Here is a 26,282-nt window from a genome sequence, read left to right on the forward strand (position 1 = left end):
CAACCTAGTTGAATTTAGATTTTGCCTGAATTGGTACTTTATAACCCTGAATAACCTGGATCATAGCTTAAAAAACTCCCAAGAGTGATACAAATGAGCAAAATACATTTTTGGCACAAAAAATGAGAGAACTAGTGAATTGGAGATCTAGCAATGACGCTAGCCAACTTGCTAGTTGTCCACCTTGCTAAGAGCGCCAAATTGAATTGTAGACCCTCAATTAGACCTTGACTAAGCAAAAGTACACAACACAAACCATAGAGACCAGCAAGAGCAATTAGCAATCGAGCTTAAATCCCTATTAGGCTAAGAATGTAGACGAGAGTGCTAAAGCTGCATTTACCATTCTACATTGCACCCCACATTGTTTTTCGACACTTGAAGTGCACTTGAAGAAACGCTAAAAGCCTGATTTCACATAGTACATGGAAAAGAGCATGCACACACGCACACACAAAGTGACAATAAATTGAGAATTATCTATAAATAACAATGAACTCACTCAGACTTAAGAAACTGAACAAACCCACCAATATGAGAAGACCCTAAGACTTAAATGGGTAATCGAGAACCCCAAGTTGTAGGACCAATAGGAAGACACGATGCAAGAGTGAGACACATCAAGGACTTACATCATTGGGGAAGTGAATCTACCCGACTTGATCAAGCTCATTGACAACCTGGTGAAATAAGAGACCATAGACATGGCACAGACCAACTTGAACCACATACGCAATGAAGAGCTCAATCTGGGGGATTTCTTGGATGAAATTCAACAAATGGTAAGCAAGTATGATTTACAAAACTGGATGGACCACCATGGTAGGCTATCTAAGGATATCTTAGTGGACCTCAAAGAGGAGAGGAAACTAGCATGGAAAGATTTGCAAGACATAGTGGCATACAATCAAGAACAACAAGCTAGAAGCTTATGACAAAATGTAGAAATGTGAGAGATCAAGAGAGTGTTAGCCTTACCAAACAAAAATCGAGTAGGACTTGATGGAGAGAAAGAGAGAGCACTAGAGGGAGACCTTACGCTGAGTGAGCTTCTTATGAAGTGATTATTAGATAACACACCAGTAGAGCAGAGCGCATCAGTACTGGCAAACTCATTGCTCGTACGATTAGGAATCAACTAGGGCTCCAAGAGCCGATCAAAAATCCATGTTGTTGCTAAGCAATTGGACAAGTTCACCAGCCAAATGAAGATCCCTATATCTTTGTAGAGCAATTTGAGCAGGTCTGTGAGGCCAACGGCCTCATTGATCTCACCCACAACGCTTGCAAGCCTTTGGCTTATGCTTAAGCAATAAGGGAAGGACTTGGTACAAGTGAGTAGGAGGTCTTTACCTACATATTCGTGTCCTTTGGGTTGACAAATGCACTAGCCACATTCCAAAGGATCATGAGAAAAGGAAAGAATGAACGAGAGAGAGAGGGAGAAAACATTAAACATAATAGGGAAAGAGAGAAAGAGAGAGGGAGGAAGGGAGGGAGAGAGAGAAGGAAGGAGAGGTTGTTGTTATTGTTTTTGTTGCTTTATTTCTTTTCTTTTTTTCTTGTTTGTTTTTGTTGTGATAGTAGTAGTAGTAGTAGTAGTAGTAGTAGTAGTAGTAGTAGTAGTAGTAGTAGTAGTAGTATTTTAGTGGTGGCAATGATAGTGGTAGCAGTAGTGGTAGTTGTTGTTTAATTTTTTATTTTCTTGTTTGTTGTTGTTGTTGTGGTAGTCGTAGTAGTAGTAGTGGTAGTGGTAGTGATATTAGTAGTTGTTGTTGTTTAATTTTTTTTTCTTGTTTGTTGTTGTTGTGGTAGTCATAGTTGTAGTCGTAGTCATCATAGTCCTAGTTGTAGTAGTAGTACTAGTAGTAGTAGTTTGCTTGTTTGTTGTTGTAGTAGTAGTAGTAGTTTTTTTTCTTTTCTTGTTTATTGTTGTTTAGTTTTCTTGTTTATAGTAGTAGTAGTAGTAGTTGTTGTTGTTGTTGTTGTTGTTGTTGTTGTTGTTGTTTTTGTTTTTTCTTCTTTTCTTGTTTATTGTAGTGGTAGTGGTAGTGGTAATGGTAATGGTTTGTTGTTGTGCTAGTCATAGTCGTAGTTGTAGTCGTCATAGTCATGGTTGTAGTAGTTGTAGTAGTAGTAGCAGCAGCAGCAGCAGCAGCAGCAGTAGTTGTTGTTGTTCTTGTATAGTGATAGTGGTAGTACTAGTAGTAGTGGTAATGGTTTGTTGTTGTACTAGTCGTAGTCGTTGTTGTAGTCATCGAAGTCATGGTTGTAGTAGTAGTAGTAGTAGCAGCAGCAGCAGCAGCAGTAGCTTTCTTGTTTATTGTTGTTGTAGTAGTAGTAGTTTTTTTGCTTTTCTTGTTTATTGTTGTTTAGTTTTCTTATTTACTGTTGTAGTAGTAGTAGTAGTAGTTTTTCTTCTTTTCTTGTTTGTTCTTGTAGTAGTAGTAGTTGTTATTGTTGTTGTTGTTGTTGGAATTTCTTCTTTTCTTGTTTATTGTAGTGGTAGTGGTAGTGATAGTGGTAGTGGTAGTGGTAGTAGTAGAGAGAGATATATGTTTTGTTAAAGGAAATTGGTAGTAGAGAGAGAGAGATGTTTTGTTAAAGGAAATGGAAGAGGGAGAGGAAGAGAAAAAGAAAGAAGGAACGAGAGAGAGGGAATAAACATACAACATAATAAAGAAATAGAAAAAGAGAGAGAGATGGAAGGAGAGAAGAGAATGAATTGATAAAAAACAAAGAGAGAGTGGTGGCGAGGTCCGATGCAATATCACGAGGCGGGAAACACTCCGACATACGTTAATTTGTGGGTGGGTTGAGACTTTACATACGTTAATTTTATTGAGTTACAAGAGAAAAAATCCATTCTCAAACAATTTAAGAAAGAAAAAAAGAATGATAACAAAAGCAAATCCTTTGTCGTAACGTAGACCAAATGGAAAACAATGAAGGTCATGATGTTCAAGATCGCAAGGCGTATCTTAATCAGTGTGTCCCATGTCGTTGCTCTCAATGTAAGCTGGCAATTAGACCAAAACGTCGATTGTCTATAGAATATGTACGATGCTTCGACGAGTTTCAATTTGAGATCATTGATCAGGCGATCTCAGATTTTGAGCAAATGGTAAGAAAAGTGTATATCAATCATGCATTGTATTCGCAAGCTAATTGAATACCATATACAAAAACATTGAGTGTGACTGACAAATTTTCTATCCAGGGAGGTGATGTCTCGTCCTAAGGAGGAGTGCACCCTTTGTGGCCAGTTAGAAGAGTTCGTGGGCGTGCGATGGATGGAGTGCCTAACCCAATCCACCACTTGGAAGATACTATCCAATCTATACCGTCAATACCAGAGGAGATAGGCAGCCTTCCAGACTTACCTACAATCTTAGAGCTTGAGATGGAGGCAATGATCGATGCATTAATGCCCATGGATGTGAAGACTTTTGATCCACTTAGAGAGGAAGCATCCATACCATTATATGATGGGTGTCGAGTATCTCGCCTAAAGACATTGTTTGCACTCCTAAGTGTGCAAGCGCAAAAGACAGGTGGAGCGATGTGAGTGTGATCGAGTTGTTCAGGTACCTTGTACATACGCTTCGTTGATTTCTTTTCTACACTATCATAAAAACATTTGTGCTTTTTCAAGGTGTTTTATGATTTTTTTCAGGTTATTGAAGTATCATATATTACCACTTCCAAATACCATGTCTAAGTCTTGTGATGATGTGCGACATGTTTTACGAAAGCTTGACATGGACTACAATAGCATCCATGCATATATCAACGATTACATACTATTTCGAGGAGAATATGAGACTATGGAGACATGTCCAAAGTGTGGTGCTCACTGGTATCAACAGGACTTGCAAGGGCAAACCATCCCTCCAAAATTTCTTAGACACTTTTCGCTTATCCCCCATATAAACCACATGTTTCGTACGTCTAGCATGGCAAGCTTGACAACATGGCATGCGCAGAATAGGTCCACAAATGGAGTTCAACGAATATCAGTAGATTCACGCGCATGGAGCCACATTGACTCTACCTTCCCATAGGCTTTGCCCGAGAGCCAAGGAATCTTCGACTTGGTCTTGCTATGGATGGTGTGAACCCATTCGTTCTGCGTTCAACTTCTTATAGTGTGTGGCCTATACTCCTTGTCAACTACAATATCCGTCCATGGCTTTCTACAAAGAAAGGACATCTCATTCTTAGCTTGCTCGTTTCGGGCCGCTACAAAGTCAAAAATATGGACGTGTATCTTCGTCCATTAGTCGATGAGCTTAAGATTTTGTGGGAGGAGGGGGTCACCATGCAAGATATGAGCAAGCGCGATGGTCGACGGTCTGCCAATATTCGAGCCATTCTCATCTAGACCATGCATGACTTTTCGGGATTCGGAGAGTGCTCAGGTAAGTAGGCTTCCGTTCTCATTGGTAATATTTATCATAGCTCGTTCAATTTTGTATTCACTGGATAGAGGTATTGGGACAGGTCTGGCTACCTCAGGTTATCATGCATGTGTGAGACACAGTTAGACTCTCGAAGGTCACGAACCATGAAGAAGATGGTATATCAAGGACACGCCGCTTTCTTGCCAGAGGATCATGAACTCAGGGAAGGTTTTCTTGGATGACCTCCAGCATATATGAATGCCCAAAGTTGGTATGAGCTGAAAATGGTCCACATAGAGTCACATCCAAATGGAATGCGACAGTTCTCAATTTTCTACAAGTTGCCATATTGGACCCACTTATAGATCAACCACTTGTTGGATCCCATGCATATTTTCAAGAACATGGGTAGCTTGCTATGGGACCACATCGTAGGAAAGAGAGACACTATAGGGGCACGAATGGATTTGAAGGAGGTAGGCAAGATGGAGGTGCTTTGGCCGTAGTCAAGTACTAAAGGTCGCTTGCAGCTACCTCGCACTCCTTGGGTTTTGTCCACTAAAGAAGAGCGCATTGTGAAGCAAATAGTCAAGTCTATCCGCACTCCGACGGGTATGATATGTTCTCTCAAGTCCGGGTTTTCTAAAGACGGCCAATTATCAGGGCTAAAATCCCATGATTGGCATAAGATATGTCAGGTTTGTACTACGAATGGATTGTAAGTGGCATGCATATTTTGCTATTTGAAGTGTAGTCGTTGTTCATAATGCTTCCTTGTTTGTGGCAGTTTATACTACCAATCATGATTGCAGTATGCCTTACTCTAGAAATACGTGGGGCGATTTACAGGTTGTCAACTTTAGTACAATGGATCTCAAAGAAGGAGATTAAGACATCCTCTGTTGAATCCGCAAGGTGGGGAGCAGTAGTGAGGGTCTGTCCCTTTGAGAAATACCTGCCTATCAGCATGCTCACAATACAAATCCATCTTCTTGTGCATCTTGTAGATGAAGTGGAGATTGTTGGACCTGTCCATATGCGATGGATGTTCTTCTTGGAGCGCTTCATGAAAACCTTGAAATGCTTTGTGTGACAACGAGCTCGGTCAGAAGGTAGCATGGCTGAAGGTTGGTTGATGTCTGAGGCATTAGTGTATATTTCACAATGGCTACCAACGGTGGATTCAAACAATAGTGTGCTATGGTCGCTAAAGAACAATGATAGACTGACCGGAGATGTGGTGGTTAAAAATGGGGTACAAAAAAGAATGGATGCTACAATAGAGGAGAAAGTGAATCGCTTTTGTATGTTGCACCATGCCTCTATGGAGACATGGCTCGCTAGGTACCAGCAAGCTAGGAATGATCGAGAGGAAGTGCGATCTGAATTTCAACGTAGTATGCGCCATCGACCCATTCGATATCTCGAGGGCATGGAAGAGATGTCATGGTTTATGTCAACGTGATGGTTACATGGACCTTTGACTGCAGCTCGCGAAGGGGCGAAGGTCTCAACCGAGGAGTGGGAATTCTCGAGAGGATGTAGTCCAAAGGTGATGACGTGTTTAGGGTTTGTCGTATCTATATTTTATATGCGACAACTAATTGAGTGTTTCAATGTATAGTACAAAATATATAGTGCAACGTGGTCGCGTGGACGGCATTTTTGTGTGGAGCATATTGACAAAATGCACTCCAAACCAAATTATGATATCATGGCAAGGTTCGAGCAAGAGAGCCGACAACGAGTAACAAATCCAAACACGGTTATAGATGAGATTGACAATTTTGGAAACTTGCAAAGTATTGTCACGGTGGATTACCGTAGCTTCTCCATGATCCTATTCGATGTATAGTGGTTCAAAGTGGTACTTGAAGGAGCTGAAGCAACAATTCGACGAGGTCCATCTGAATTTCTTGAAATAGATTCCAAAAAAAAATGGATGGATTTTACATTTGTGTTTCCGGACCATTGTGAACATGAGCATGAACTCATGTGTTTTTTAATTTATTACAATATGGTACATATCACAATAGTTAAATCTCTCTTGTACGTGATTGTGAACATGTAATTTTCTATCCAAACCCCAACAACCTCGATGGTGGTATGTTATACCTTCATCTCCTCGAAGTGCGAGAGTATATAATCAAAGTGATGTTTCGAGCATAGATTAGGACAGTATGCAAATAGAGGGGTCGATATTGCAAGGGGTAGAGGCCACCGAAAGCTTGGAGCATGTAGAAGAGCCAGCATCGGGTAACAATGATGAAAATACAGGCGTCCAAGAATTCTTTGAGAACGAGGTGGACTCATTCTTTTGTGGTGACATGTCTATCGACCTTCTAGAGTATGCGAAGTTGTGTCAGGAGATTGATATGGGACCATAGGGTGCTTCATACTTGGAGCATCCACCTACTCAATTCATTGACGAATCGCTTATAAGGATACATAAGATATGCAATTTAAGTAAGATCATTTTTTAAAGATTTATATTATCGTGCTTTGTATGATTTATATTGATTATGCTAACATCAATTTTTGTTTGTGCAGGTGACCTTTGTGGATATTTAGATCATCACGATGAGTCGAGGGATAAGTGACGAGGAGCTACAGGATATCTTCACGCGTATGTTTCCAAATCAGATGGCAAGATTCAGAGATATGGCGAACCAAGAGCTGTCTTGGACACCATCAGGCCGTTCTATTAGATCTACTTCGGTGCACTCTGATGCTTCAGTTTCCAGCAGAGGAGGTCGACGCTCCAGACTTGGGCCAAATAGAGGGGGTGGTTCAAGGGGATGCTGTGGAGACCTAGATGCAATGAGCCCGCGATCGGCTCGAGATACAGGTGCTACTCCTCGCTCTTGTGGCGGTTCGAGAGCATGGCTCAGGTGGTTGCTATGGAGGTACCGATGCAGTGTCTCCGTCTCGTTGTTTTGCTAGTAGGATTTATCACACCTGTGGGGACATCTACTCCAGTCACTCCAGCTTTTGCTCAACCATCCGCAGATGGCACCCCTTGGGTGCTACTCCGAGATATACTCCCCCCGTAGGTACACCAGATGTACAGGGGTCTCCTCAATATGCTTAGGAGCGTGGTCACACCTTGTAGATGATATGACAAGATCCATCATCATGAATGATGAGGGAAGGAGGGTGATGGCTCGTATGAGAGAGTTGTGCCAACAAGTTTTTCGGCACAACTTCTCGGATCATTAAAAGAACATACCGGAGGGGAGAGAGGACTATATAGTAGCATCCTTGCATAAGGAGTTTTCAGGACCAGCCGCAGCATATAGGTTTTCCACGAGCTGGATGATGAAGTGCATGCATACGTACATGTCACAAACATACGCAAGGCACTCAAGAGTGGGGCTTCAAAGCCCGAGTAGCTAAACGCGGACGACTGGCACCGACTCAGGAAGGAGGCTACAGATTCTCCAGGACGTTGGAGACAGCAACGCGAGGCAACGAGGGCACAACTAGAGGCCGGAGTGGTCCATCATCTTGGGAGTGACGGCCACAGGACATATTTAGAGGACTTTATAAGTTTTTCTTTTTTTCTGCTTGCTTTTTTTTTTGCAATATCTTTTGTATTGACAATCGTATTTCTAACAGTTGTATTTTGTTTTCTTTGCAGCACTCTATTACAAACCGCAATCCCACTGGCCTTGAGACTTGATATGCAGAGAGGCACGATCTCACTACATTGATCGACCGATTGTATGGACACGGTGGCCTTGTAAGTCACTCATCTTTCTTGTCTATAGTTACTAAGTTTAATTAAAATGCATTATTGTATGGTTGACTGATATATAGTTGTTTCGTTTTTTGCAGAGTCTGTTCAATGCTCCTTTGCGATGGGATGAGGTTTCGGATGGCGAGGATCTATAGCTCGCCCTTGGATCCCTGGAGCTCACATACTCTTCTTTTTTGGTCACGTGATCTGTGTAGACATTTTCTATGTAGTAGTAGTATCTTGCCATGATTGTATCGGTCGCTTTTATTACGCGATCATGTATTTATTTCATGTATCAGTGTCACGATTCAAGTACACTTTACCTTTATTTACACGAGCATTGTACACATTACTGAAACTATTTTGTATGGCCCAAATAAAGCACATAGTGCTGCTACAATTTTTTTTTCCCCTGTTACCGTCACTATTAACGTCGCAAATTTACTACATGCGTCGCTATTAGTGTCGCAAAATGTATCGCAAAGCATCGCTATTTGCATCGATATTAGCTGATACCGACACCAATAGCGACGCTTTAAATGTCGGTATAAGGCATATATCTTGTAGTGCCGTTCATTCACATTAGCATAGATAGAATGAGAGTAAGGAGTAGAGAATACACATCAAATATGAGAAGAACAAAAACTACTTTCATTTTAAACGAACTAATACAAAGATAGCTCTATTCACTCGTGCATTCCATTGTGAAGCTTAGATGGTGATCCAGACAGATGATAGTAGGTGAAGAGCTTAACAACAACTAGAAAAACTCAGACATGGTGAAAGATAGATTGGCGATAGATTTAGAGGGGTGATCTTCTTTTATAATTAGGGAAGGTAGTCTAGTCGGCATGTCAGACCATATTATGAACCTTCCCTAGTCGGCTAGGGAATATTCCCTATTAGGGGAGACTACGGGCCACTACGAGACTCCCTAATAACTCCTAAACCTCACAACTTGACGCATTGTGCCTTGATTTGCTACCAGCATAACTACTTTATCTAACTCAAAGGCTAGATCTACATTACTCCAGAAGAGGGTTATCTCTACATGAAAAAATGTTATAAATTTAGGTAGTCTTAATGTTATCTCCAAAAATATGTAGTGGTTGACCCTAGTTTTAAAAATTCCAAATGCTCATATGTAACAAGGTCATCGTTGACCTTAAGTACAAGAAGTTCTTGATGCTAAAAATTTGTATAATCTTGAAAGATTGGCCTATAGCTTAATGAAAGTAAAGTCCAACTATGTTCGCTCTTGTTCACCATGCAATGGCTACTGCTCCTAAAAGCAAAATGCACCCCACCCCAATTTAGTGACATTTGCACAAAATGCGCATATTTTATAATCCATTAATACATCGATGGGATGGAAATTTTTACGTGTCATGCATTTTTTGTCCCAAACAATTGGACCATACCAAAATTTTCCTATCTTGGATTTCCTAAAACGTTGAAAATGGGGGGGGGGGGGCGGGCGTTGGGATGAAATTTCTCATATTTTGACCTGCTTAAGAAACCTAGCCTTTGTACGACTATGGAGTTTTGCCTTTGAACGGTTCTCGTATAAAAAGGGGCAAAGACTTATACGTAAGCTATTTGGACAAAGACATATCCGTGAGCTATTTGGACACGTAAGAGTATTCACGTCGAAACAAGCAACGATTCCACGTAAATGTCTTCATTTTGCCAGGTCAGTTCTTTTAAACCCCGCAACAAAAAACCGGCAAAGTGGGACTAAAGTTGGGGGGGGTAAGAAAACCAGAAAGAATGGTTAGAACTTAGCCTATTATACGTACACGCTGGGATATTCTGCCGTTGTTCCCATTTTTGAAAGAAATATCGGTAACAGAGTGTAGACAAATGTGCTTATACACACTGGACACAGATTCTAAGGTATCAGAGGGTAATTAACTGTACAGTACTGCACAGGCGTTGACCATGTCCTGTCTCCTGATGGGGCAGAGAAGAAGAGCACCTCGCGACTGGCGAGACAGAGCCATTGAGGTGTTAGTCTCAACAGGAGGGGAGGGAATTCCGGCGAGGATGCAGAACTAGAGCGACGAGCGAGCTGCAAGGTCTGCAGCTGCTGAAGGAATTCCGTGAGAAGAAAGAACAATAATCAGAGATCATCAGGAAGATGTCGTGAGCAAGGGGCGAAGCAGCTGCTCTTGCGGCCGATGCCGGAGGAGGGGGAGGTGGAGGGTGCGATTGTAGGCGGAGCGAAGGGCTCGGGTGATGCGGGGGAGGGAGAGGCGCAGGTCCTGGCCGTCCAGGTAGATGCGCTTGGTCTCCCACCACCCCCGACCATTGACGGAGTCCGGGTCCGTCAGCACGGGATCGTCGGAGGCATACCTTTCCGACAGCGAGCTCTCCTCCGGCAGCACCTTGTACGCCACGTAGTCCAGCCCCATCTTCACGGCGGGCTCGCCGTAGTACGTCAGGGCGGCCCAGTCCGTGCCGAGCGGCACCACCTGGATGAAGGTGGCGCCTGGCCGCAGGAACAGCAGGTGGGTCATGGCGGCCCCGTGGACGCCCAGCATGACGTGGCAGGACTGGAGGGCGGCGTAGATGTCCACCATCTCGGTGGTCGGCCGGGGGGCGAGGACCTCCACGTGGAAGCCGATCCGCTGGGCGGCCCGGATGACCGCCGCCTCGTTCAGGATGGAGCGCGGGCTGGGGCGGGAGACGAGGACCAGCTTGGGTTGGCCAGATCGGGCCACGTGTCCGGCCGAGGCGCCACCCGGCGACTGCGCGTCCGCCCGGGACTGCAGCCGAGGGAGATAGGCCCGCCGGAGGAGGGCTTGGAAGCCAGCCATGGTAGGAGGGGCCGGCTGAGACGACGACGATATTATCGACGACTTCCACTGCGACGACGACGACGATACCGCCATCGACAACGCTGTCCTCGTCGCGAGGCGAGGGTCGATGGTCAGCTCGTCCTGTATTTGCAGGCCCACTATGACCTCCGGGAAGCAGTGCACGCGCCTATCCTTGGAGAAGTCCAGGACCTCGTGATGTGTCAGCTGCCCGACCACCTCTGCATACTTCGTCATCCACCACTCGTGATACTCCAGCACCAGCCACACCACCTCCCCCTTGAATCTCTGTGTCGTGATGAAGAGAGGAATGAGGCCATCGTTGAACTCGTGGTACACGTTGCCCGTGTAACCCCCCGTCGAGAACACCACCGCCGGGACTGTGTGCCTCACATCGCAGTGATCATCCTGCCACTTCCACTGATCATCGCCATTAGTCCTGCTAGTTTTCTTCTTGCCTGCCGGTGCGGAACTGGATATCACCTTCCTCATCGTCACCTCGTCGATCGTCTCCATCACGCTCGCCTCCCATTTGCGCGTGTATGGCTTCACCTTCTCTTCCTTCACCACCGTGACTCCCTCCACCTTCGATCCTGCCGCTGCTTCTGCGTACACTGAAATCGTCGCAGTCCTCCCATCTGCCCTCACGTCCCCCTTCAGCGTGCACACGTCAGTCCGATGATGAGACCGATCGCAGAAGAATAATGGATCTGCAGAAGAAAAATTCGCACCAAGCTAGTAATAATTAGTGATATAGTAACGGTTACTGATGAAGATTGACGCTCGGGTGCGCATGCTACCAATGTAACCGCGACCGGCAGGTAATGGATCAGTTTTACAAGGATCGTCCGAGAATCGTGCCAACCGACCTAATTCAACGACGTTGTCTGCAACGGTTCGAGCTAATGCCGCGCTTGAGAAAAATCTCCTTCCCCTGAACATGCCATTGATCGTCCCATCGTCGCCTTCAGCACCATATTTGTCTGCAAAAAATGCAATGATCATAATCAGCACAATCCTGGTGGAGCTGTTTGCAGAAACGCTAATTAATTCGGACAAAGATGATCGGCAGCTCTTACCGCAGATGATTAATGAGAATGCACGCAGGATTGAAGAAACCAACAGAACTGACAGGAGGAAGACGAAGAAAACGAGGAGTTTGCGAGCGCTCTTTGACGAGGGAAGCTGTTGTAAAATCTGGCTGCCAAGCTTGTGCTTATAGGACATGGCGATCAAAAGCGGAAAAATGTATGGGCAATGATGATGTATATGATAGAGGAACAGCTTCGATCGAGACCTATGTACAGCGGATAATCAAACAGTAGGGCAACGGGACCCTGCAAAGAGGGGGGGAGAGAGAGAGAGAGAGAGAGAGAGAGAGAGAGAGAGAGAGAGAAGGGGGCGGGGGGGGCAAGAAGAAGTAGAAGAAGAAGAGGAAGAGGAAAATGGAAAACAGAGCCGGCGAAGGCTTTTGGTCTTCTTTCTGGTTGACAGGATAGAGGACCGCGTAATGCCAATTTGGCCCGGTCTCGACGCGTCCGGTATTATCACGTCTACGCGCCCCCCTCGAAACCTCCCCACGCCCCCCCCCCCCCCCACGAAAAGAACCTCCCATGAGAATCAACGTGGTTCCTATGAGTCCACCAAGAGTGAGGCCACACGCACTTCCATTTTCCTTTTACGCAGCCCATTGACCTCACACGTGCTTCCATTTTCCTCTTAGACAGCCCATCGACCTCACATGTGCTTAAGGATGACACCTTCCGAAGGCCAATTAACCTTGAAGATGGAGCTTAAAGTTATTATGGATATTGTTTACACCTAAATAATTGCAAAGGTTGAGTTGTAACTCTACCATTTTCTCACTCTTTACTTCGTCTCTATGAAGCACCAAAAAGTAGTAGTGATTCTTATGCATTCCACTAGCTTTTGAGAAGAATGGCAAACGGCAACTTTTGCTCTCAAGAAGAATGGCAAAAATCACATTTTCCTCTCGAAGCTATGTGAGCCAACAAATTAATATTTCATGACTTGGTCGGCTCAGAACAACTTAAAAGACTACCCATTGCAAGTAATCTTATTGGACCATTCTCTAAAGTTTTTTCTACATCAAACTCAGTCAATATTTTAGTTTCCAAGTCAAGTTGAATGCCAAGGATAATGTTTGAACATCATACTAATGCAATCTTCCTTCCAAGTCTCCAAAATAAATACAATGTAACAATGTTCATAGAATGTTTATAGCTACTTAACTATAGAAAAAGCAAACTAAATAGACATTTGCTTATGACAAAGAAAGTCTGAATAATGAAAATCATTTATAAGAAGATCGCTCCAAGAGCGATATGTTGCTTGAAATTACATTTCTATGAGCCAAGTCTAGGATGCCCTCTCTTTCTCTTTTTTGCTTGTGGGGTAGCATTCACTTGCATACACAATAATGCACACTCTTCTACCACCCTTTTCAACACCCCCACGCCCTCACATGACAACTTGCCCTCTAAGCAACTATGTCACCCCACTAGTGTAAGTTCAAATCATTGGGATAGTGTTAGTGGGCTTTAATAAAGAAGTAAGACTCTTAATACTAAAATCAAATTTACAGCGGAAAGTCGCAAAGAAGAGCAAGAAAAGAAGATCACAATATCCAAAAAATATTAGCTAAGAACAATAACAGCTACTAAAAGAGCAAGCTAGACCAAACTTCAAAAATAGTAAAACTATTTTTCAATTATTTGTGGTCTCAATATCTCCTCAAACTCTATATCTATTTGAATTTTAGTCATGTTATTGTTCCACAATATGTTTTGATTAGTTTTGTAAATTTGCAGTACATGGAGAATGTTTACAGTAAATCTGAGTATCGAGCTTAACTTCATGAAAATTATATAAACTTGCTTATAAAACTAAATATCTCATATGTGATATTTACATTCTTTATTGCCATAGGCCAACTAAAACATCCCATCCATGCATTTTTTAAATCTCGTGGATAAGTTGCAAAGGCTCACATATTAAGCAAAGAAAAATAACTTATTCTTCCTCACAGTGGAGACACATAGAAGTGATATATGTCACTTTACCTATTGTTCCTCATTAAGGTCAATTTTTCTACTAATTATATTGTGTAAATGTAGACTAAGTTGCTATTTGAGTAAATATTGCTATTAATCATGCTAGTGTAACATTTGCTTAGACCTCTTACCCTTCTAACCATTTGATTAAGTAAAAGAAAGCCAAACCTTATAAGGAGCACATGGGTTTACATTACGACCAAGAAGTTATTGTATTTGTAGTTGGATGCGTTGGACCAAAAAGACTCCTCTAGCTTGGCTCAATACTCCAATCTCTTGAAGCTTCAATCCTTCACCAATGGGTCTCATGGGTCTCGAGTACTCTAAGGATAGAATTAAGTCTTCTCTTTCTCTCTATCTGTCCTTAGCTCTCACCCTCTTTATATCTATTTCTCTCCCTTTCTATCTTTATATATTTATATGTTCATCTCTCTCTCTCTCTCTCTCTCTCTCTCTCTCTCTCTCTCTCTCTCTCTCTCTCTCTCTCTCTCTCTCTCTCTCTCTCTCTCGTGTTGAGATGGCAAGCTCAACATGTGCAGACATTGATTATGGACTATATTTGGTTTGATGGGTCCGCATGTTTACACTTAGTATGTCAGCGGTCATTATGATCCTCACATGGCCCGCTAACTTATCACTTATTATATTTAGTTTGTTGCACCTGCCTATAGCTAGCATAGTTGTAGTGCTAGTCAATTAGTATAGTCACTTATGCACTGTTTGACTTAATAGGCTACTTTTCTTTATGTTGTATCTTATATATACTTTCTGTACATGTATTATGTGTGAAAGAAGAAGAAAACACCAGAAAAAAAATATTTTGGTCTCTATCTCTCTTCTTGGGTTATTGTGTGAGCTTCCCCCTGTTTGCATAGTGTGTATTTAGTGCAGCATCTCAAGCAAGTCCCCCACCACACAATTCTTAATATGATATTAGAGTAGCACCACTTAGAGAGGCTCGTTTTGAAGGCTTAAAAGAAGGAGAATAAGCAAGGATTTGAGCATGCAAGCAATGGGTAAGAAGCTCTCCCATTCTTCCACTCTTTCTCTTGGATAGTGTCTGTGGAGACACCAAAAGCAGGGCAAAGCAAAAATCTCAAAATATTGTGAGATTTAGTGTATGAGCAGATATCTATACACTCTACAAATAAGCCATGTATAGCATTTTTTCACTATTTTTGTGGCCATCTAAGACTATTTTGAGCCTCTTTTAAACACAAAGATTACGAATAGCAGTTTCAGGGCATACTACAATTTTGATTGTGTCAACTGAAAGTGGATGCACATATTACATATTTCAAATCTATAAGTTTTCAGGTGTTTTCTAGGAAGCAAACATATGTCTTATCTGCAAACAAGAAGACTAGTTGTTTTATTGTTGTGCACTTGTTGTGAAAGATTACGTAAGACTTGCATATTGTTATGTATCATTTTTGTGATAGTGGCAAAGAATAGTGGAAACCCTATCATTGAGAAGCTGGACAAGAATAACTACCCATCATGGAAGTTCCATATAATGAACTTCCTTATTGAAAAATGCCTTAAGAGTTCATTTTATGTGAAAAAAAAAAGGAGCCATATCTAAGTAACCCTACGACTGCAGATGAATTAAAGGCGTAGAAAGAATGAAATACAAAGGATACAAAGGTAATGTATTGGTTATCTGCGATCATTGTACGTGATAATATCGTGCTAGGACATATCAAAAGTGTAAAAACTTCACGTGTAGCTTGAATAAGTTTTCAAAGCATGTTTTCAATAAATACAAAGACACAGAAGATTCAACTCAAGCAAGAGTTGAATACTTTGAAAAAAGGAAAAATGTCTATCAATGAGTATGTTTTGAAGATGAGCAGCATTGCAAATGCTTTGACAACAATTGATGCAATGCTTGATGATGATGATTTGGTTTCATCTACTTTGGATAGCCTTAATAATAAGAAGGCCTAAAAATTGTTTATCATTCTGTATATGTATGGAAGCCATTTCTAGATTTTGATGAGTTGGTCTCTCTCATGATCGCCGAAGATATCAACATGCAGGGTGAACCATCTGAAAGAAGTAGTGAACAAGTCCAAGCTTTTTACTCAAGTTCAGAAGGGAGACATGGCAAGTCCTCTTCAAGAGGCCATGATATGGGACGTACTAGTGATAACCAGCAAAATAGGCTAAATCAACAATTCAGTGAAATGTAGGTTTTAGGAGGTCGTCGAAACTTTAGAGGCAAGGAAAGCTCTAGAGAAAGAAATAGATGACAAAATAAAGGTTCTGGAAAATCTAGTATTGTTTGCCATTATTGTGGCAAAATAAGTCATATTACAATCCATTGTTATACTAAAAAGGATGATATACGCAATGGTAAAGTGCAACAAGAAAACTATGCATCGTCTTTATGACAAAATGAAGATAAAAATGAGTGTTTGTTTATTATACAGTATATGATGAATGTTGTTATAGAAAAGGAGACACATGATGATGTATGGTAAGCCAAATCGGGTATATCTAATCATATGCTCAGTCATGTTGAATGTTTTGGACAGATGCAAGATTTACAAAATACTTTATGCCATCCTATTTCACACATTGAAAATATTCCCTTGTCCTTGCATTATGGCCAGAGACCAAGAGTTTATCATATGTATTACATGTACATCAATCATAAAGAATTTAGTGTATGTTGGCCAAATGTAGAGAAAGGGTTGCAAGTTCGATTTAATGCAAAAGGTTGTTTTGTAGAAGACTTTAATTATAAGTGTAAATTGGTCTCAAAAGAAAGTAGAGTTGGCTGCATGTTCTCTTTAGATGTTAGAATTTATGTTATGAATACTGCTATGTATGCTAAAGGAAAAGGAATGGTTGTAAATATTGAAATACAACATGAACATATTAGACATGCAAATAAGGAATGGTTGTAAATATTGAAATACAACATGAACATATTAGACATGCAAATATGCAAATGCTAAAATTAATGCAATCCAACGGGTTGATTATAGGGCTGCCTGCTTTTAGAGTTGCAAAATTTCATAAAGTATGTGAAGCATGTCAGTTTGGAATAAGCAAGTAAGACTACCTTTTTTACATGATAGAGATGCGAGCAAAAATATCATTGATGTTATGCATACATATGTTTAGGGGTATACACAAAACATATCTTTTGGTAATAGTAAATACTTTGTCATGTTTATTGATGACTATTCAAGAAAGTTATGGATATATTTTATGAAGGAAAAGAGTGATATATTTAAAGACTTCAAAACTTTCAAGACTGTTGTTGAAATAGAAATAGGCTTGAAAGTTAAGTACTTGAGGTCGGATAGAGGGCGAGAGTCACGACAAAGAGCTGGTACTAGTAGGCTCCACCCCATGTACATTAGGATGGTCCCTAATGAGTTTAGTGACTTTTTGAGATCTCATAGAATAAAGAGACAGTTTGCTTGTAGGTATATCCCACAGCAAAATGAGGTTGCATAAAGGAAAAATAGATATATTACAAAAGTTACACAAGCATTGATGGTGGCTAAAAAGAATATACCAATTTTTTTTTGGTCTGAAGCCATTCATACTGCTATCTATATTATGAACAATACTCCCATTCTTGCAGTTCATGGAATGACCCTTAAAGAATACTTTACAGGCAAGAAGCCCGATGTGTCACACTTGAAAGTGTTTGGTTGTATTGCATATATTCATATGCTAGATGAGCTCCAAAAGAAGCTTGATCTAAAGCTTGAAAATTGTATTTTTATTGGACTCTTTAGAGCAAAAAGGATATCGTTATTATAACATGTCTCACAAGTGAGTTCAGAGTGAGCAAGAATATTACTTTTTATGAGAGATGTGCAGTTGGTATACATCTAGTAGTGATGCATTGGATGATGATCATGATATCTATGTGTAGAAAGAAAAGCAAGAAACGTGGAGCCTTAATGGATCTGAAACATCATCTGATACTACATTTACAGTTAGCCCTTGGTCTAGGAGACTAAAGAGTAGCTCTACATTTTTAGGTGCATCTACAAGTATTGCAAGTAAAGACAAAGGAAATAAGAAACTGTTGGATGGTAGTGATGCATATACTAGTCATTTGGGATTTGATGGAGATTCCAATGGTTTAGAGAGTTTAGATAATGAGCTTGATGTTCCTTTGGTCAAGACACTAGGTATATAGAGAGTACATGGTAATGTAAAGGCTCCACTAAGTGATCTAGTGGTATGTAAGGATAGAAAGGTTAGATACCCTGTTAAAAGATTTGGTTTTGAAGGTTATGTAGCTCACTATTATACTTATATGATAAAGGTAGTTGAGAATGTTGAGCCCACTTGCTTTGAGGATGTTGTTGGTCATGCTTATTGGGATGTAGCAATGGAGAAGGAGATGCCTGCATTAGAAGCAAATGAGACTTGGGATTTAGTACCATTGCCTAAGGATAAGAAAGCTATTGGTTTAAGTGGGTTCACAAAATGAAGCATAATGTAGATGGTTCTATTAGCATGTATAAGGCTAGACTAGTTGCAAAAGGCTATGCTCAAACATATGGCACAAATTATGAAGAGACATTCAGTCTAGTTGCTAGGATGGCAATTGTTAGATGTATAATTTTTTTGACAGTAGCCAAGGATTGGAGTTTGCAACTAATGGATATCAAGAATACTTCCTTGCATGATGGTGAATTGCAACAAAAGGTGTACATGGAGTAGCCAATAGGTTATGAGAATTTAAAGCATCCCACATATGTGTGTAGGTTAAAGAAACTACTCTGTGGATTGACGAAAGCACCTAGAGCATGGTCTGAGATAAGATCAAAGAGTATCTTGTCAACATTGGCTTTTATGTTTCTAATGTTGACCACTCACTTTATCTGAGAAAGGGAGATGCACGCTTGGTCATCATAGTCATCTACATGGATAACTTGATTATTACAAGTGATAGTGACAGTGGGATTACTGAAGTTAATAACCTTTTGAAGAAGAAGTTTAAGATAAAGGATTTGGATAAGCTAAGGTACTTTCTTGGTATTGAGGTGATCAGATATGATGATGGTATGGCCGTCTCAAAGGCAATATGGCTTGGATATATTGTCCAAGTATGGTATGATAACATGTAAGCCTCTTTCAGTACCATTGGAAAAAAATGTGAAGTTAGGTGTTGATATTGGGGATGAGATAGAATACCGTACTATGTTCAAGAGGATAGGAGGAAGTTTGATTTACATGAGTATCACAATGCCAAACTTGAGCTATGTCATTGGCCTTGTCAATCAGTTTATGCAAATGCCTAGAAAGCCTCACTTGGATTCAATTAGATGCATATTAAGATATGTGAAATCCACCCATTGTGGACTTTTTTATGAGGCAGGTGAGGACATACATGTGTAGTGCAGTAGTTACATGGAGCAACAAAAAGCAACCTACAGTTGCTTTATCAAGTACAAAGGTTGAGAATAGAGGTGCTGCTTTGGCAACAAGTGAGGTGGTATGGCTGCAAAAGTTATCGGGTGATTTGGATGTGCAAGAAGATGGTCCAGTTGTCATTCACTATGATAACATAAGTAACATATAGCTAGCTAGAAGCCCAATGTTCCATGCTAGGACAAAACACATTGAGGTGCATTATCACTTTGTGAGAGAGAATGTACTTGTAGGAGAGATTGACTTGGTATATGTCATCACACATGATCAAATAGCTCACATTTTCACAAAGACATTGCGTGTAGAGAAGCTCCAAAAGTTTCAAAGCTTACTTGGAGTAACAAAGATGCAATTGAGCTTGAGGGGGAGTGTTGGGATGGCAAGCTCAACACGTGCAGACATTGAAGATGGACCACCTTCTTGGATGGGTCCGAACGTCTACACTTGGCATGCTAGTGATCGTTATGATCCTCACATGGCCACTGTTAGTTTATTGCAACTACTTATAGCTAGCATAGTTGTAGTGTCAATCGATTAGTATAGTTAGTTATGCACTGTTTAGCATAATAGACCACTTTCCTTTGTGTTGTATCTTATCTATATTTTGTTTACATTGTGTTGTGTATGGAAGAAGAAGAAAAAACCAGCACGAAAACATTTTGGCCTCCATCTCTCTTCTTGTGTTCTTGAGTAAGCTTTCTATTATGTGTATGATGTGTGTTTAGCACAACTCAAGTAAGTTCCCCCGCCATGCAATTCTCTCTCTCTCTCTCTCTCTCTCTCTCTCTCTCTCTCTCTCTCTCTCTCTCTCTCTCTCTCTCTCTCTCTCTCTCTCTCTCTCTCTCTCTCTCTCTTATCAATGCATTAGTCTTTCAAAAGAAATGTCTTAGCTTAAAGCCTTAAGGCTTTTTATAGCCGTAGAGGAGGGGATATCCCTCCCTCTGCCATTTGTTCATCACCTTCTCTCATGTATGTGGCTTGGAACTATAATGGTGGCTATTGTAGTGGACCTACTATCAACTCATTTGAGACCCCTCTATTTTCTTAAGCTCCATACTCATTTGCCCCTGTTCAGTTATGTTTTCCAGATCACCTTAGTAGCAGGCTACTCTCCCTTTCTTTATGTCATGACATCCTTAAGCTCTTGGAGTTTCCTTGGGTCAAGATGTTTCTCCCTTGTTGTTTCAATTCAAGCACCTTGAATCGCCTAGATATTGTATCAAAAACATATATCCACCTTCTAACATTTGGATGATGGGTGGTTCATAGGCTGCTTCAATAAAGAACCACACACTTATGCACAGTGATGGGTCACCCCATCTATCAATTAGTCCATTCCCTTATTTTTCTTATAGAATTCCCTTCCAAACCTCTAAGATAGAGGATGTTCAATCCAATCGTTTGATTTAGGGCTTGATTGAGTGTACATATAAATACCACAAGGCAATTGTGAGTGTACATATAGATACCACAAAACTAGGGCAACTGTGAGTATTTCCTTAAGGACTATCAATCAATGTTCCTAGTACAATCACCTTGAGAAACCCCCCAAACTTGTATTTTTTAAATTACGTAAAATATTGTTAAAATAAAACGATCAAATATTAGACTTTAGACTCATTCAATTCTTCTTGATGTCCCCTATATGCTTATACATTCTAATCTTTTTTTAATAAAGAAAAATGCAAAGTCGCCCCCAATCCTCAAATATATCTCTTTCATTAGGTATTCTATAATTGGTCCCCTTTTGGTCCTGCCTATATCCCTTTCCATATTTTCAAGGTGAACTTCAATGTCCTACAACAGTTGCCTTGCCTAAGAATGGCATCGCTAGGAGGGAGAGGATAAATAACTTGTGGGTGCATTTGTCGTATTCTACCAGACACCAACATGTGCGAATCGCTCTCCAGTTGCTCAATGGGGAGACTTAGTCGAAAAAGCGAAGTGCAAACTAAAGGCAAAATTTCAAAATGCAAAAAGCAGTGTTGCCCAAATTTGCAGGGTTTGAAGCCTAGTCCCAAAACTTATTATTTGAAGCGTCACTAGAAGAGAAACTTAGGGTGGTTACACACCTAAGTGCGGCCGCCCAAGCTATCAAGATCCGGCCAATAAGAAGGCCGGATCTTCGAAAATGGGCACCCCCCTCTTACACACTGGGGGTGCTCGGCATCTCCCCCGAAAGGGAGTCTTCAATGCTCCCCCCTCCCCCTTTCAGCATTCCACAGGGCAGGGGAGCTCCCCTGTCTGGTTTCGTCCGCAGTGTCGACGAACTCTTTGATTGGCTCCTCTATTTGTTGATACGTGGGCTCCAGGCAAGATGCTTCCCTCTGTACATGCCCGTTGCTATAGAGGGAGCCGTTGCTACATGCAAGATGCTTCCGCCTCTTCTATTGCCTATTTCTCCACCTCCTGTGAAGCATCTCTGGCCGCCAGGCTCTCTCTCATTTTCTACCCACATGAGTGGGCTCCAAGTAGGATGCTTCCCTCTATGGCCGTTGCTACACAGGATGCTTCCCTATGTTGCTCGTTTCTCCACATGTATAAATGTCATGCCAGGGGTTGCCATGCATTCGTGTTCATCTCTCTATGTTCTTTTGGATTCGTCATCCCTCTCTTTGCATGAAAATATACACATCGTGAAGGTGGGAAGGCATCTTTGATGATCATGCATCCAGCCAGGTCTCTCTGTTCCAGAAACCAGTTTAGGGTTTAATCATGGCCAATTTCTTGCATGTAATTTGCAAGCTTCACAGGTGATTCGCAAGCTTCAATGGAGGTCTTTATCAAAGCTCTGAATTGGAGGCAGAGGTCTTTATCAGAGCTGTGAATCGCAGGCTTCACAGGTATGCTCTCTCTCTCTCTCTCTCTCTCTCTCTCGATTGACCTGGTAATGTTTTATAAACCATCGAATGTTGGGAAAATGTATCAAGAGAGTGATTTTGTTCTTTCTCAAAAGCTTCATACAGCTTGTAAAGGACCTCTCTCTCTCTCTCTCTCTCTCTCTCTCTCTCTCTCTCTCTCTCTCTCTCTCTCTCTCTCTCTCTCTCTCTCTCTCTCTCTCTCTCTCTCGTGTAGGAAATAGAATATACACAACATAAATTTGGATCTTGTAGTTGTCTAAAAATAATGGTATGGAGAACATAAACAAATTGTATGGAGAATTGTATACAGAACATAAATTTGGATCTTGTAGTTGTCTGAAAATAATGGTATGGAGAACATAAACGAATTGTATGGAGAACAGTTGGTAACAGATCAGCAGCAACTATGGCCTATTGTTCAATAATGGTGCTTGTGATACATTTTTTAATATCATTAAGAAACTTTCTGAAGTAGAACACTTACTGACTACCTGTTTTATTATTAGTTGAAATTTTGAATTCCTTGTTGAATGTGCAGTATCAGCTTTCTCAGCAGCTCCCTATGCAGTATTGTTTTATTAGTAGAACACTTGCTGACTACGCAGTTTCAGCTTTCTCAGTAGCTCCCTATGTAGTACTAGTTGGTAGGGGTTCTTAGGTAGATATTGCATAGAGGCCCTGGAGAAGATGAAGTACCATCATCGTATAGTATGAACCAGCTTAGATGTACATTCTTTGAGCCGGTGCTTAGCTTCATAGAATTCAATATGTTTACTGAAATTTTTGTGCTACACATGTGCAAAATGTCACTACTACACAATGGCCATTCTATGCTATTGAGATTCGATATGTGCATAGACTCAAGGGTTCCATATTCTCGACTCCCCTTGGGCAATATGTACTTGGAGTCATAGAAAAAAACAAGGTCCTTTGCGAGCTGCTTAGTTGTACGCCCCTCAAAGAGCAATCTACCAATTTCGAGGTGGTAACACTTAAAAGAACCGGTGAGACTCTCAACATTTTGCCACTCACAGCAATCCGAAGGGTATATTTCTGTAAATATGAGACAAGTTGTTATATAGGTATCATGAAATTTCTCATTCTCAATGAATTGCAAATACTTACTGTTTGCAATGTTTCATTGAAAGGGCACAGTGGGTGCAATATGTATTTGTTTTTGCATGAATACATATTGTACAAACGCCTCTGTTACAAGGTGAGAATCAACATTCCTTTGTTTGAGAGCTAAAATTTTACCCTTCCAGTGCTTTGATACATCTGAATTGCTGATGCTTTCACCCTGAAAGCTCCCTTCATAATTGGATGCATGTGTACCCAAGATGAGCAATGATACGTATCAGTGATCCAATTCCCTTCTTCATCTTTTCTGTTATGTACTTCTATCGAGAGAATGCTTGTTCTTCTCTTAGGCATTATAACCTATGCATTAGATATAAAGAAGTATGTATTAGCCCCTAAATAATAAGCATTTTAAGTATGTCTAGTAATCACCAACATGCCATACAAATCAACATGGCATTAAGAGATATTTACACTTTTGTAAACAGACATAAACATTGATATTGAAACGCATGTGGATATATACATCAACACAAAGTATAGATTTAATTTCAAGGCATCACTTTAATCATACCATTTACATGAAATATATTCTTTAGTGTGTGGCAAACATGATCTCTTCTTCTTCTCTTCTTCTCTCCTTCTTGGTTACTTGTGTGTGCTTGAAAGAGTGAGTGTGAGATTGTGAGGGAGTGAGTGTGTAAGGGTGAGGGATCAAGGAGAAGAATCTCTCTATCATCTCCTCTCTTCTTCTCTTCTCTTGTCTCGTGCGTGGCTATGGAGCAGGATAGAGCTTGAAGGTGGAGGCTTGAGGTTGCTTGAGCTCACATCTAGAATCGTGGAGCTATTGGGTTGCTTGAGGGAGGAGACTACTTGTTTGAGCATCAAGGTAAGCTCACTACACCCCGTAGGATCGAAGGCGCGTCAACTAGGTGAGAGATAGCCATTTGTGCTCGCTTGAAACACTTGAGAGAATAAGCAGTCCATGGGTCTTAGCGGTTGAGCGTGAGCTCCCATTACAATGTGGAAGATAAAAATAAACCCTAAAACCTCAATCAACGTTCAAAAACGAAAAAGAATGTGTAAAAATAAACTCATGATTGAGTAAAAGAGTAAGGAATTTTTGTGAAATGCATGGAATATTTAAAGAAAAAAATTATTTATATTTAAGTATTTTAGTTTTCATAAGCATTTCTTTCATCTCCTATGCATCTTTCCACAAAAATTATCTGAAGAATACTGATGGTGGGCTATGGCTTCATGACAGGCACCTACAATGGCAAGACATGAGAAAACTAGCAAGCTGCCATTCTTGGAGGAAGAGCAAGCAAAGTACAGCCTCTCAATGGAGACAACGGTCTACAGCCAATTCAAATTCAGGCACATCTTGAATTTGAAAGACATAGTCACAGAGGAGCTAGCCATCAAGCAAATCATGATTTCATGTAAGCTACAAAAGTATGTGGAGAAGGTGGGCCAAGCCAAGTACTACGAGAAGTATGAGAAATTCCTTCGAACTTTCAACAAGAACCACGACACCATCACGGTGAGTCAAGAGAATGAAGCCGGCCAAGCGGAAATCGAGTTGAGTCCTGAGTTTGTGCAAAGAGCAATGGGCCTATCCAACAAAGTTGAAAGACAGCCAAAAAGGGATGTGTACAACATCTTTGGAATGGACAAAGTGTTGGTCCACACCAACGATGGCATCGACTTAGCTGACATCCCTAACCTTGAAGTCCAACTACAGGCCAAAATGGTACACGCCTTGTTCTCCAGCCAAAGGTACAACACATTAATGAGTAAAATCAATGTGCCAATGTTGGAAAGCATTGCTGCCAAGTCCTTCGATGAGGTGAACCTAAACGACTTTGTGCGGAAGAGGATAGAAACATCAGCAAAAGCATTGGCCACGTGTGGAAGACCCACAAGGGGAGAATCCCTAGCCTCCAAAGCTAGAAAGAAGTCATCGTCGAAGGCCTTTGCTGTAGTTGGCTTCGCAGGGGTCTTAACAGCCATCATCAGAGAGGCCTTAGGGAAAGTGCAAGAATATGAGAAAGTCAGCGAGATGCCAAACAGGTCCCCTCCACTCCAAGAATAGGATCAATCCAATAAGAGGACGGAGAGTGATGAAGAAGGAGAGCAAGAAGCACAATCTAGCCGAGGAGGGGCCAAGAAGTCAAAGAAAAAGACTCCACAAAACAAGGCCGAAGAAGAGAGCAAGAAGAAAGAAAAAGCAGATCTACTAAGAGCCCAAAATGAGTCCAAAAGCGCCAAAGAAATAAGAAAGAGAAGAGAAAAGGAGGAGGCAAAAATAATAAAAGAGGAACCCAGAAAAGCTGAAGAGGAGAAGAGGATGAAAGCAGAGAGAGAGGTCGAGGAGTTAAGGAAGAAGGAAGAAGAAGACATAACACTAGCCATCCGTCTCTCAGTGGATCAACCTTCAAGGGAAGGAGAACTGGCTGCCATAAGCCCTCACGGAGAAGAACACCCAAGCACAAGCTCCCAAGTACCCAAAAATATGCCACCCCAGTAGCCGAGGGCAAGGGCAAGGGCAAGGGTCTAATTAACCCCATCCCCCCTGTCCTAGTGCCCACTACCCAGTCTCTACACCCACCCAAACCTCTTCTACCATGATGGATGCCAATAACCATGCGGGCTGGGTGTAATTTCTGACTAACAAAGAAATAGTTCAAGGTGGAACTGGAGGGACCCTAGTAACTAGAACAAAAAGACCAATAGTTGTGGACGCGCAATCAAGATAGGACCCCAAAAGGTAGAAGATAGAAGCATCCACAATGACTACTCCTGCAATGATGTCGTCGTCTACACATTATGATGACTATGTCAAGGAACTCCTGTCACAACTGGAGAGGGAAAAAGAAGAAAAGAAAATA

At 41.3% G+C, this 26,282-nt stretch overlaps 1 protein-coding gene across 2 annotated transcripts; it reads right to left on the minus strand.

The window, feature by feature from the left end:
- Positions 1 to 9,801: 9,801 nt before the first annotated feature.
- Positions 9,802 to 12,342, minus strand: LOC148036839 (xylan glycosyltransferase MUCI21-like). 2 transcript variants are annotated; one of them, XM_087675736.1, is made up of 3 exons: positions 12,041 to 12,342; positions 11,762 to 11,944; positions 9,802 to 11,671 (listed from the first exon to the last, which is right to left on the minus strand). In XM_087675736.1, the coding sequence occupies exons 1-3, from the start codon at positions 12,186 to 12,188 to the stop codon at positions 10,275 to 10,277; spliced, it is 1,728 nt and encodes a 575-aa protein (XP_087531862.1). In that variant the 5' UTR covers positions 12,189 to 12,342; the 3' UTR covers positions 9,802 to 10,274. The 2 variants fall into 2 exon arrangements, with proteins under 2 accessions (XP_087531862.1, XP_087531863.1); XM_087675737.1 differs by having other exon boundaries at positions 9,805 to 11,671; positions 11,831 to 11,944; positions 12,041 to 12,341.
- Positions 12,343 to 26,282: the final 13,940 nt, after the last annotated feature.

The sequence above is a fragment of the Lygodium microphyllum genome, chromosome 4, assembly GCF_053477565.2.
Source record: "Lygodium microphyllum isolate KBCC chromosome 4, Lygodium_microphyllum_v1.1.10, whole genome shotgun sequence".
NCBI classification, from domain to species: domain Eukaryota; kingdom Viridiplantae; phylum Streptophyta; class Polypodiopsida; order Schizaeales; family Lygodiaceae; genus Lygodium; species Lygodium microphyllum.